This window comes from Thamnophis elegans, chromosome 11, assembly GCF_009769535.1.
Source record: "Thamnophis elegans isolate rThaEle1 chromosome 11, rThaEle1.pri, whole genome shotgun sequence".
Taxonomy (NCBI): domain Eukaryota; kingdom Metazoa; phylum Chordata; class Lepidosauria; order Squamata; family Colubridae; genus Thamnophis; species Thamnophis elegans.
Window position 1 is genome coordinate 69,760,195 of NC_045551.1, and position 12,326 is coordinate 69,772,520.

A 12,326-nucleotide genomic window follows, 5' to 3' on the forward strand; every position below is an offset into this window, starting at 1 on the left:
GCGCAGTGGTTAAATGCAGCACTGCAGGCTACTTCAGCTGACTGCAGTTCTGCAGTTCGGCTGTTCAAATCTCACCGGCTCAGGGTTGACTCAGCCTTCCATCCTTCCGAGGTGGGTAAAATGAGGACCCAGATTGTTGTTGGGGGCAATATGCTGACTCGGTAAACCGCTTAGAGAGGGCTGAAAGCCCTACGAAGTGGTATATAAGTCTAACTGCTACTGCTATTGCTAACTGAAACAGCCGCTCCGAAAGATGCTGAGCAGTTGAAAGTAGCAGAAGAAGAAGGTTAAACCAACCTAGGTTTAATCTTTGGTCTTCTGCGTTGAAGAGAAGTTATTCTTTGCCTCCAGGATAAAAAGATCATAATAGAATAACAGAGTTGGAAGGGACCTCGGAGGTCTTCCAGTCCAACCCCCTGCCTAGGCAGGAAAGCCTTCACCACTTCTGGTTATCCAACCTCTTCTTAAAAACACTCAGCGTTGGGGGCATTCACAACTCCTAGAGGCAAGTCGTTCCACTGATTAATTGTTCTCGGTGTCGAGAAATGTCTCCTTAGTTCTAGGTTGCGCCTCTCCTGGTTAGTTTCCATCCACTGGATCTGATCCTCTTGAAAAAGAACATTTAGGATCTACTAAATTTCATTTGCTTTCCCCGCCGCTCTTTAGAGAGAAATACATGATAGATGTAAGTGCCTTTCCACAAAGATAAAAATCTTGCCAAATTTCATACGTATCAGGCTGGAATCTTCTGAAAATCTTCTGTAAACAGCAACAAACTTCATAGCAGAAGAGACAAAGCCTTAGTGTAATCTGTTGTTTCTGTCAAACAGTTGTTGAGAAAAATGTTTGTGCGTGGTTGGTTGTGTTTTGTGATTTATATCTGCTGTATTGGAAAGGCCTGAGTTTTGCCTTCTAAAACACAATCCTATATTCTAGACCAGTGTTTCTCAACCGTGGCAACTTGAAGATGTCCGGACTTCAACTCCCAGAATTCCCCAGCCAGCGAATTCTGGGAGTTGAAGTCCAGACATCTTCAAGTTGCCAAGGTTGAGAAACACTGTTCTAGACGAAGGCTTCGTATTATTCTTTGCTATCAGATTAATGACATTTTCCCTCAATGATTCCTCTTCTGATAGCATAGCAGAGCTGGAAGGGACCTTGGAGGTCCTCTAGCCCAACCTCCTACGCACTTGCTCCTCTCTATTCTCTAATAATAATTCTGTCATTATTATCTTTATAGCTCGACCCAGATTCACCCAGCCTGCGAAGATGAGGCAACGGGTGATCGCCCGTCCGGTGGGGAGTTCGATTCGACTGAAATGTGTGGCCAGTGGAAATCCCCGGCCGGACATCAGCTGGCTAAAGGACAACAAGCCCCTCACATCGCAGGAGATGGGCGAGAACAAGAGGAAGAGGTGGACACTTAATTTGAAGAACCTGAAGCCGGAGGACAGTGGGAAATTCACCTGCCGCGTTTTCAACAGGATGGGTGAAATCAATGCCACCTACAAAGTGGAAGTGATCCGTAAGTGATGACTGACAGTTGGGCATGACAAGTCTTGTGACCTGTTGGCTGCCAGCCCCTCCAGAACCCGAATCGGAGGAGGAGGGAGGGGGGGAGTCAGGGTCAGCATCGTGGCAACCCGAGAGCTCTGAGGGGGCAGAGGGAGTGGAGTTGGCAGAGAGAGAGGGGGGGGAGAGGGAGAGAAAGGTGGAGCCTGAGCCGTCCGTCATCCCTCAGATGGAGAGCCAAGAGCCCCAGGTCTGGAGGTGGCTGATGAGGAACAGCTGAATCCAGTGCCTGATGCACAGATGTGCAGAAGGCAGAGGAGAGGAGAGCAGTGGAAATCTATGGGCCGGTCCTTGGGACGGAAGATCCACCGCTGCTAGCAAAGCCCCATCCTAGCTCTGGGGATAAAAGGCAGGGGGCGGAGATGAATAGATGTGGCAGAGGAGAGGAGAGCAGTGGAAATCTGTGAGCCGGTCCTTGGGACGGAAGAGCCACCACTGCTAGCGAAGCCCCTCCCTAGCTCTGGAGATAAAAGGCAGGGGGCGGAGATGAATAGATGTGGCAGAGGAGAGGAGAGCAGTGGAAATCTATGGGCCGGTCCTTGGGACGGAAGAGCCACTGCTGCTAGTGAAGCCCCATCCAAGCTCTGGAGATAAAAGGCAGGGGCAGAGATGAATAGATGTGGCAGAGGAGAGGAGAGAGTAGGAAATCTATGGGCCGGTCCTTGGGACGGAAGAGACACCGCTGCTAGCAAGCCCCACCCGAGCTCTGGGGATAAAAGGCAGGGGGCGGAGATGAGTGCAGACGCAGAAGTGGATGGGGGCCCAGATTCATCCCCCCCGTCCTGAGATGAATGATGTGCGCGGCCTGTCGGGAAGAATGAGGGCCATGGGAGGGGGGAGGGGTCTACGGGAACGGGGGAGGGTCAGGGCATACCGGTTACGACCGGGAGGGGCAGATATGACTGGAGCTGTAGGTCTGGCCATTACCGGGGAGGAAGGACTCGCTACATCACAGCGATTCCTTGTTCCGTCCCTGCTGACTCAACTCAAAAGCCCATTATTCTTTCTTCTTCGATGTAAGCCGCCCGCAGTCCTCCAGGATTGGGTGGCCTATAAATCAATTAAATAAATAAATAAATAAATAAATAAATAAATAAATAAATAAATAAATAAATAAATAATTTTATCGACAAGTGATAAATCATGATCATAATCATCATAAAATACATTCATCATAAACCATTAGATACAACACTTAGAGATAGTCATATGCTACTAAGTAAGCAATGAACATATATCACTAGGATACTAAATAAAAAACAATTAGTATAAAGCGGTAAGACACAAGCTACGAAATTATGTTCCTAAGAAGATGAAGAAATAGTTATAAGAAAGAGGAGAAGGGTAATAGTAATACAGCCTACTAGGCAGTTTCACAGTGTTGTGGGAATCCGTTGTTTTGGCCCGGGGATGCTTCGACGGTCGTAAGTGTGCGTAATGAAGAAATGAATCACTTTTTTCATCCCCGTTGTAACTTAGAACAGTCCCTAAACAGATGTTGGTAAGTCCAAGGCTGCCCGTACTTCCTACTCAAAGGCCGACCTCTCCAATCAGATGACGTGAAGCAGCCCATCGACGTTTTCAGCTACATTAAAAAATGTGAATGAAAAGCACATGTGAGCATCCCCGTTGCGAGTGGATGATACAAGACCGTCCCACATCTGGGACTGATAAAGACGCAGCTGTGCGGAGCAGTGAAAACATGTGTTTACATTAAAACCGGGAGCAGGAAACAAGGAAATGAATCAAATCGCAGCTCCGTGTAGGATGTAGCATGTAGCATTTTCCCCTTCATCAAAACCAGGCGGGCATCTGTCACAGCTCTGGTCTTCCCATTTATCTTCCGTTCCCTTCCAGATCCAGAAGGAGAGCATCTTCTGGTTCAAACTCGACAGAAAGGCAGCATAAATTTGCCAGATTTTTGCTATTAAGGAGATTTGAAGGCTGATTACCCTCCATGTGTCCAAAGGGATACAGAAGAGATTTATCACCTGATCTGCTGGCTGTTTGCCTGAGCTGCTGGGAATCTTCGCCTGGTTCACCTGCCAGTTGAGATCTGGTCTTTCCTGTAGTTATTATTATATTATATTTATTGAATTTATAGGCCACCCAATCCCGAAGGACTGTCAGTTGATTGTCACCATTTCCATATTCATTTTGGTGTAGTTGACAAGCTACATCTTATGATCTGTCTTCTTTACTGCAATGGCCCTGAAATCCTTCTTAGTAGATCTCTTCTGGTTTTTATTATTATTTATATATACGATATATTTATTACATATTTATAATGGAAATATAGAATGACGGAGTTAGAAGGGACCTTGGTGGTCTTCTAGTCCAGCCCCTTGCTTAGGCAGGAAACCTTACACCATTTCAGACAAATGGCTATCCAACATTCTTAAAATCTTCATTTGTTAAGCTCACAACAGGACAGCTGCAAACTGCTACAAACACAATCTCCTTTTGACCATAAGTGGGTCTGTGTGTGTGTGTGTGTAGAATAGAATACAATAGAATACAATACAACAGCAGAGTTGGGAGGGACCTTGGAGGTCTTCTAGTCCAACCCCCTGTCTAGGCAGGAAAACCTATACTGTTTCAGGCAAATGGCTATCCAACTTCTTCAAAAACCTCCAGTGTTGGAGAATTCACAACTTCTGGAGGCAAATTGTTCTCACTGTCAGGAAATTCCTCCTCAGTTCTAAGTTGCTTCTCTTCTGGATTAGTTTCCACCCGTTGCTTCCTGTTCTACCCTCAGGTGCCTTGGAGAATAGCTTGACTCCCTCTTCCTTGGGGCAGCCCCTGAGATATTGGAAGACTGCTATCATGTTCCCCTGGTCCTTCTTTTCATTTAACTAGACCTACCAGTTCCTGCAACTGTTCTTCGTATGTTTAAGCCTCCAGTCCTCTAATCATCTTTGTTGCTCTTCTTTGCACTCTTTCTACATAGTTTTACATTGTGGTGAGACAATTGATAGGGCTTTCGGTTAGGACAGGTAGAGGAAAAAGGATGCCGTGCTAGCAGGAGACTCTATGGTGGGGAAACCGGACTTCCGGTCAGCAGAGGAAAAAGGATGGCACACTAGGAGGAGACTCTATGGTGGGGTAACTGAACTTCCAGTTGGCTGCAGAGTTGAACAGGGGGCTTCCGGTTAGGACCATTGTGGCTCTTGAGTGTTTAAGGTTGCTGACCCCTGGTTTGCTGGCAGCTCTTAAATCAAATTAAAATTTGTATCCATTTCTAGAAAGGACACGATCCAAACCCATTCTCACCGGGACGCACCCTGTGAACACGACCGTGGACTATGGAGGAACCACCTCCTTCCAGTGCAAGGTGAGGAGGACGTGTGAAACCGGTCATCCAGTGGCTGAAGAGGGTCGAGTACGGCACGGAGAGCAGATACAATTCCACCATCGATGTCGGTGGGCAGAAGTTTGTGGTGCTGCCCACCGGGGACGTTTGGTCTCGCCCAGATGGCTCCTACCTGAACAAACTCATGATTGCACGTGCCAAGGAAGAAGATGCTGGATGTACATCTGCCTAGGGGCAAACACCATGGGCTACAGCTTCCGGAGTGCATTTCTTACCGTCTTACCAGGTGAGATGTTTCTTCGATCGATTGGCCATTGGGTCTTTCTTTGGGGTGTCAAACTCGATTTATTTGTGGGCCGGATCAGCATTGTAGTGGGCCATTAGGGAGGGGAGGTGCATAGGCGCACAGGAGTCACTGAGTATACAGGCACTGCCCCCACCATTCTGGTTGCCTCCTGCGTGCATGCATGGGCGGGGACTGTTCATGTGCGAACCTATGAATGCCAGGATTGGGGGGCCTGGCTGAAGCAACGCAGGCCAGCTCCTTACTGTGTCCAGGATGGCCACACGGGCTGGATCCAACCACATCGTAGGCCAGATCTGGCCCGCAAGCCTCGAGTTTGACACCCTGATGTGGTTATTTGTTAAGTTTGCTTTCTTAAGCTCCGGGGCGTTGCCTTTGCGGCTGAGTTTTGAGCTCGCAGTGCAGAATCGCCCGTATCCAAATCAACTTCACTCAAGTCAACATTGGCTAACATTTCCACCCTTGAGGACGGCTAAAGGCACCTAAATTTTCAGCCGGCCACAATTATCCTGGAAAATGCTTCTCGCCAAACCTTGGACTGGGAAAGGGGAAATATTATTCGTCTCCCGTAGAACAGGAATTGGAAGCTCATCATCGTTGGAGACGAGCAGAATCAAGCTAAATCTGGCCCGTCTCGGTATCTACTGGATGGGTGGACACGTTAACTGTTTTGCATGCAAATTTTTATAACCAAGGTTCAAATAGCAATAGCAAAAGCAATTAGACTTAATACGGTTCATAGGGCTTTCAGCCCTCTAAGCGGTTTACAGAGTCAGCATATCGCCCCCACGGTCTGGGTCCTCATTTTACCCACCTCGGAAGGATGGAAGGCTGAGTCAACCCTGAGCCGGTGAGATTAGAACCGCCGAACTGCAGATAGCAGTCAGCTGAAGTGGCCTGCAGTACTGCACTCTACCCACTGCGCCACCTCGGCTCTCATGAAATCACTGTCTGAAAAGGAAGGCCCTGCTTGTATTTGAAAGACACACTTTTTATGATTTATTTCAAGTTGAAATTTGCCGGATTGTCCTTAATTGTCTTGCGCGTCAATCCATTTTATTCGTTCCAAAGATGAACATTTTTATCTAGCAGATCTAATTCTAAGATGTGTCCCGCAAGCCAATAAAAACAAAAGCATTGCTTTTATTCAAAACCTGGAAAATGCATTCTTTTGGGGTGTCGATTAACGTTGTTGTCTACCCACAACCTTCTACCCCAGTGTTTCTCAACCTTGGCAACTTGAAGATGTCTGGACTCAACTCCCAGCATTCGCTGGCTGGGGATTCGGGAGTGAAGTCCACATCTTCAAGTTGCCAAGGTTGAGAAACACTGTTCTACCCAGACCAAAATAAGACATTGAGAAGGTTCTAGCAATGGAGTCCTTGGTGCTCTCTGAGCTCATTTCAACCCTGGACTATATTATCAGCCATGATGACCACCAGGGGTCACAGATGACCAGTTTAAGCCTTACTGGGACTCCTCAGAGTGGCAGCCAGGCATTATTCTGGGGAGTTCCAACCAGAATACTAGGAATTGAACTAATCAACTTCATGCTTTAAGTCAGAGGTCTCCAACCTTGGCAACTTTAAGCCTGGTGGACGTCAACTCCCAGAAATCTGCAAGGCTTAAAGTTGGCATGGTTGGAGACCCCTGCTTTAAGTGACTGTATACAGTGCATCAGTGCAGGAGTGATCCAGATGGTTGGTGTCAGCATTCCAAATAGCCTCCAAAAGTAAACAGAGTCCGAGGCAAAGTATTGCTCAAAGTTCCAATTTATTAAGAGAACCATGTTGGCACATCTGGGAAAATCGGAATCTGAAAGTTCCCGTTTTCCCCACCCAGTTGAATGTTCAAATCTTGCCCCCCACACAAGTCCATCCCATGGTCCAATCTCCACTGCCATGCTAGCAGCTTCCACACATCCAATTCCGTCAGGTGCAGAGAACAAAGGATAATGACCTTGGCTTTCTAGAAAGAATGTTGTTATGGCTACATAGCATCTAACTCCATACAAAAACCCCTTTCCCATTTCCCCACCATAGGAAATGCATAGCAGAAGAATAGAAAGTGTTTCAGGCCAAAGACCCCCAAAGAAAAGATGGCTGCAGGCCTGACAGTTGGATCAATTGTTGGCAAAGGCTTTGAAACAAATGGAATAAGATCTGTCTCTCCACCTCTGATGACCGTTTATAGATGTAAAGACAGTTCTCTCCATACATGGGGGGGCAGAATATAATGGGGACATCTCTGTATCTCTGGGCTCTGATTGCTGAAGGGAAGGAGGCAAATTGCTGGGAGGCAGAAGCAGATTTTTCCCCCCTTGTTTTCCTCCCCAAAAGCTAGGTGCGTCTATACTTCGGAGCGTCTTATACTCTGAAAAATACAGTAATTCAGAGAAGTGGAGACCAAACCCAGCTGACTATTCTGACATTTCCTGGCCTGCTTCTAATTCCTCTTCTCTCTCTCTTTTTTTTTGGTTCTTTCTGTCACGCAGGACCCCAAGTCCCCGAGTCAACCGATGGCTCCTTCTTCTGCCAGCAATCTACCGTGGCCCGTCATCATCGGGATCCCAGCTGGGGCTGTCTTCATCTTGGGACGATGTCCTCTGGCTTTGCCAAAAACCAAGAAGAAGCCATGTTCTCCTCCACCTGCAACTCCAGGACACAGGACACAGCCCCGAGACCGGGTTTGCACCGCCCAGGTCTCGGATAAAGACTGCTTGTCCTCCATAAACTATGAGGAATATGTAGCTCAGCAGCAACCTTGCGGACCCAAGGGCCCGTCCTGGCTCCAGCGCGGCTTCCAAAATGTACCCAAAGATTATACGACATCCACACTCACACCCCACGCTCCCACGTGGAAGGGCAAGGTAAACCAGCAACCAGCACATCCATTATCCGTGTTAAAAGATTGATAACGTTGCGACACGGAAGTCGGATTCGCTTTGGATCAGTGGAAATGGCCGGGGTGTGGGCAAAATAACACAACAGAACACGGTGTCTTGTTCAAGGGTGTGTTGTTACTGTGACCAGGAGCAATGAAGGAATTCCCAAATGGCAAAGGCCTTTCCTTTTAGGAGCCCCTTTATCTTGGAGAAAAGTTGCTTCAGATTCCTACAAGGACAGAAGATGATTCAACCCAACCCCATTCTCCTTCAAGCAAGCAGCACAACGCCAAAGTGCCAACATCCCAAAGGGAAGCATTTGAGTGGGCCTTACCAAGACGATGGATGGATGGATAGCGTGTGGGGGCTCTGTGTGTTGTGTGTTTGTGTGTGTGTGCGCGCTTCAAAGTTGTGAAGCCAAGAAAGGCTGCCTTATAATTAACAATAGCCAAACTCCTCAATCTCTAGAAAGCTTCCTGAAAAAACCATGGAACCTTCCCGTGCCCCACCCCCACACCCCACCCTCCCAAAACTCATTTTTATATTTAATATTTAATTATGATCAAGCTGAATTGATAAATGATGAACTGGAACTGCTGACTTTTTTTTTAGAATTTAGGGTCCGGTGGCCTTCAGAGATATGGGGGTGTTGGTAAAAACCAAGACGGAGCCCTTCAATGGGGATGGGTGTCGGTCTCCTGCTTGAGGCCCCCATGTCAATGAAGGCCACCATCTGTGTCCCCCACACCAGCCTAATATTTTCACTTCCCTGAGGTGTAAACCCTCCTCGGCCGATTTCATGGACTACAGCAGAAAGCCCTCTTCACACATTAGCTGAAGTGTCTCTAAACGAACGGGAATTTCTTCTGTTTCTCAGGAACAAACCATTTCTGTAATACGACTTTGCAGGTCGAGAGAGAGAGAGAGATGAGGGGAAGAAGATCCATCTTGCTAATTCATGCATATTTCACTTCATTCCGAGGGGAGAAACAGGCAAAATGTGACCGTATTAAAATGGAGTCAAGGCAGATTCAGTTTTTTTTTTAAAAAGAAGGACAAAAAAAAAGAACATAAACTTTAAAAAAAATCTATATAGAGTTTAAGCGGAAATCGTGTATATTTAATTTATTTTCTAAAATGTATATTTCTTCCAAAGTAAGCATTTTTATCCCTGTCTTTCGACCGTGGTTTATTTTACCCCAGATTTCTGTGAACGGTGGGCTCTAAAATACGAGGAAAATAATTTTAATAGCATCTTTAACGTCTTCTGTTTGCAGCCGATGATGTTGGCATCCTTCAAGGGGTAAACCATCGGGTGACATTTGGATCAGTGGTGGGGTTCCGGATCCCCTTGCAACCAGTATGTTGCGGCGTGGCCGGGCATCCACCTCGGGCATGCGCGCTGCACACGCATGCACACACCACCCCCCTGCGATGCCACAGCTGCTTGGCAAGGTCGCGCAGGAACCATACGTTGTGCTCGCGTGGCCCCTTTCCCTCAAAAAGAAGTAAGGAGCGTGGGCAGCGGGTGGGCCCAACGAAAACACCATTCCAGTACGGTGGTTCGCTGCTCCCAGCTGCCACCAGTATACCCGTACTGGGCCGTACCACCCGGAACCCACCACCGATTTGAATGCCAGCTCTGCCCTTTTTATATTTGCAGTGGAGGTGGGTTTCTACCGGTTCGTACCAGTTTAGGCGAACCGATAGTGGTAATTTGGCCTGGGCCACAGAACCGGCAGCGGCCCAGGCTGGCCACGCCCTGAACTGGTTTCCCGGTCTCTGCTGACATTGCCGGCATGTTTTATAGTAGTTTTTCATGTTCTTCGCGCATCCGCAGAACAACTTACAGTGAGCGGAAGTGAAGCATGCGTGAAGCGAATGGGTATCAATGATGGTAGAAACCCACCCACCTGATTTGCAGGCATTATTGTGAGACAAGTGCACCAAGGGGGGGCTTAATGTCATGTCACAACGCATGGTTTATCCTTCTGAAGTCACCAGAATTACAAATGGGCGCCTCTAGGCTATTGCTCATCGTTTTCCAGGCACTCTTCTTCTTCTTGGTGCAACAAAAGTTGAGGTGGTGGTTGTTTTGTTCCAAGAAGCCGTGGTTTGTCTTCTACTGTCATCAACAAATAAGCAGGGCTCCGTCCCTGAAACTAGAGGGACTTTTAAATGAAATAGCCCTACGCTGGCAAACGGCAGAACCAAATATGTATGAAGATTTCAGTGCCAAGGTAATAACTGATGCCAAAGGATTTCACTCGTGAGATTTCAGCTCTTCAATGTTTCGCACTGAAGAATGTCAAGTGAAGACGAATGCTAGGAATTCACCTTGGTCAAGATGAAAGAAAGCTATCCTTGTCTTCCATTCTTTTTCATCCCCGGAGTCCCAAAGGTGCTTTTTTCAAGAGGCAACTGGACTATTCTTGGAAGATGTTTCGCTTCTCATCCAAGATGCTCCTTCAGCTTTGACTGGATGGTGGTGGGGAATGGAAGGTTTTACATCCCTCGCAGGCAGCTGGTCATCTGCCTCCTTTTTGAAGGAAGCAACCTCCGAGTGCTTCAAGGACCCTCTAAATGGATGCAAATGGCCAGCTGTCCGCAAGGAGTAGCAATCCTTCCATTCCTCACCATCCGTTAAGAGCTGAAGAAGCTTCTTGGATGAGAAGTGAAACGTCTTCGAAGAAAAAACAAGGAAATCCAGTTGCCTCTTGAAAAAAGCACCTTTGGGACAACCAGGACCTGGATCACGGATAATCTTTACAGACTTTCATCAGTGGAGGTTTTCAAGAAGAGGCTGGACAGCCACTTGTCTCAAATTGTGTAGGGTTTCCTACCTTAAGCACGGGGCTGGTCTAGAAGACCTCCCAGGTCCCTTCAAGGTCCTTAATGTTTCATGTTCATAACTGTAGATACAATGTTTTTCAGAATCTACTCCTACTTCGATGGAGAAACCTAAATTTTATGCCGTATGAGGACTACAACATCCATTAGATTAAATGCCGCTGTGCTATAGAATTCCTACCTGATAGATATTCAGGGAGCCAAAAATGCCATCCAATTCTCACCTTTGTCCAAGTAGCACTTCAATTGGCCTTTTTCAGAAGAATTTTATTGCTGGGGAAATATGATTTCCTCAGATGGAATTTCACTTTGGGGTAAGCTTTTAAGCGATTTTCTGAGAGTCCTTTACAATCCTAGCGCTGGAGGACTTTATTCCAGTTCAGAAGAGCAGGCAGTGGATGATAGGGGTTATGATCAAAGTATTTTGCATATATGCCTCCTGAAAACCTTTTAGGCTGTTAGGGTTGACAATTTAAAGTTCATATGGGACAAAGCACAATTTTTCTTGCTCTCTTAATCACTGTGTTGGTTTAGAAAGCACCAAAACATGGAAGAACAGAGGTGCATCCAGATGTTCATAGCAAGATCAGAGAAATAAGGATGAATGAGCATTACATTGTTAGCTGTTCACAGCAATCCACTAAAAGTAATGAAAGTAACAACTAGTGCAATTTTTGTTAACGTGTACGGAACCATGATGAAGGTGTGATTGGTTGATGGAACAATAAATAAATTTTATTCACACGCTGCCTTATCAAGTCTTTATGCCTTTCAAAGTGATCACCTGAGTTAACGGTGATTTAGAATTGGTCTTTTATGAATTATCGACAGGCAATCATTGATGGAAATTTTTCTTAGCTCTTAGAATGGTCTAAATTAAAACCTTAGTCCAATAACAACACTAACCAAGTATGTTGAATAAAAATCCAGTCTTTCTGCTTTGAAAGGGAGAAACCTTGATTGAAAGATGGTTGGAGAACTTGGCAAGATTTTGAGAAGGAAGGAAGGAAGGAAGGAAGGAAGGAGGAAGGAAGGAAGGAGGAAGGAAGGAAGGGAAGGAGAGAAAGAAACATACATTTATGTTTCTATAACCTTATCAACCTTTTCCCTCTCTATACAAATGGATAAATAACCCCTCAATTTAATCTTAATCTTGGTGTCATACCTTAATTTTCGGGCTGCAAAGATTAAACTGGCCATGGGTGGCAGGACCTGCACATAAACTTCTTATCTCTTTCTTGCCATCTTGTGCTCATTTAGATTTTGCAGCTTGGTCAAGGATGCCCTCTTACTGGACCAACCAAAGAAATATAGGCTTGGTTATTGTTTCCCCTGGTTAAATAGTTGTATCTTGATTAACACAATATTTTTAGTCCATGGTTCAAACTATTGTTCAAATCAAG

The 12,326-nt window shown here is 46.3% G+C and overlaps 1 protein-coding gene across 1 annotated transcript in view; it reads left to right on the forward strand.

Annotated features, from left to right (window-relative positions):
• The window catches only part of FGFRL1 (fibroblast growth factor receptor like 1), a 141,506-nt gene extending 131,092 nt beyond the window's left edge, over nucleotides 1-10,414 (forward strand). The window contains 5 exon segments of the mRNA XM_032226945.1: nucleotides 1,241-1,525; nucleotides 4,818-5,171; nucleotides 7,685-7,948; nucleotides 7,951-8,063; nucleotides 8,066-10,414. Coding sequence (XP_032082836.1) covers nucleotides 1,241-1,525; nucleotides 4,818-5,171; nucleotides 7,685-7,948; nucleotides 7,951-8,063; nucleotides 8,066-8,095 — 1,046 coding nt within the window. The 3' untranslated portion in view covers nucleotides 8,096-10,414.
• The last annotated feature ends 1,912 nt before the right edge of the window (nucleotides 10,415-12,326 follow it).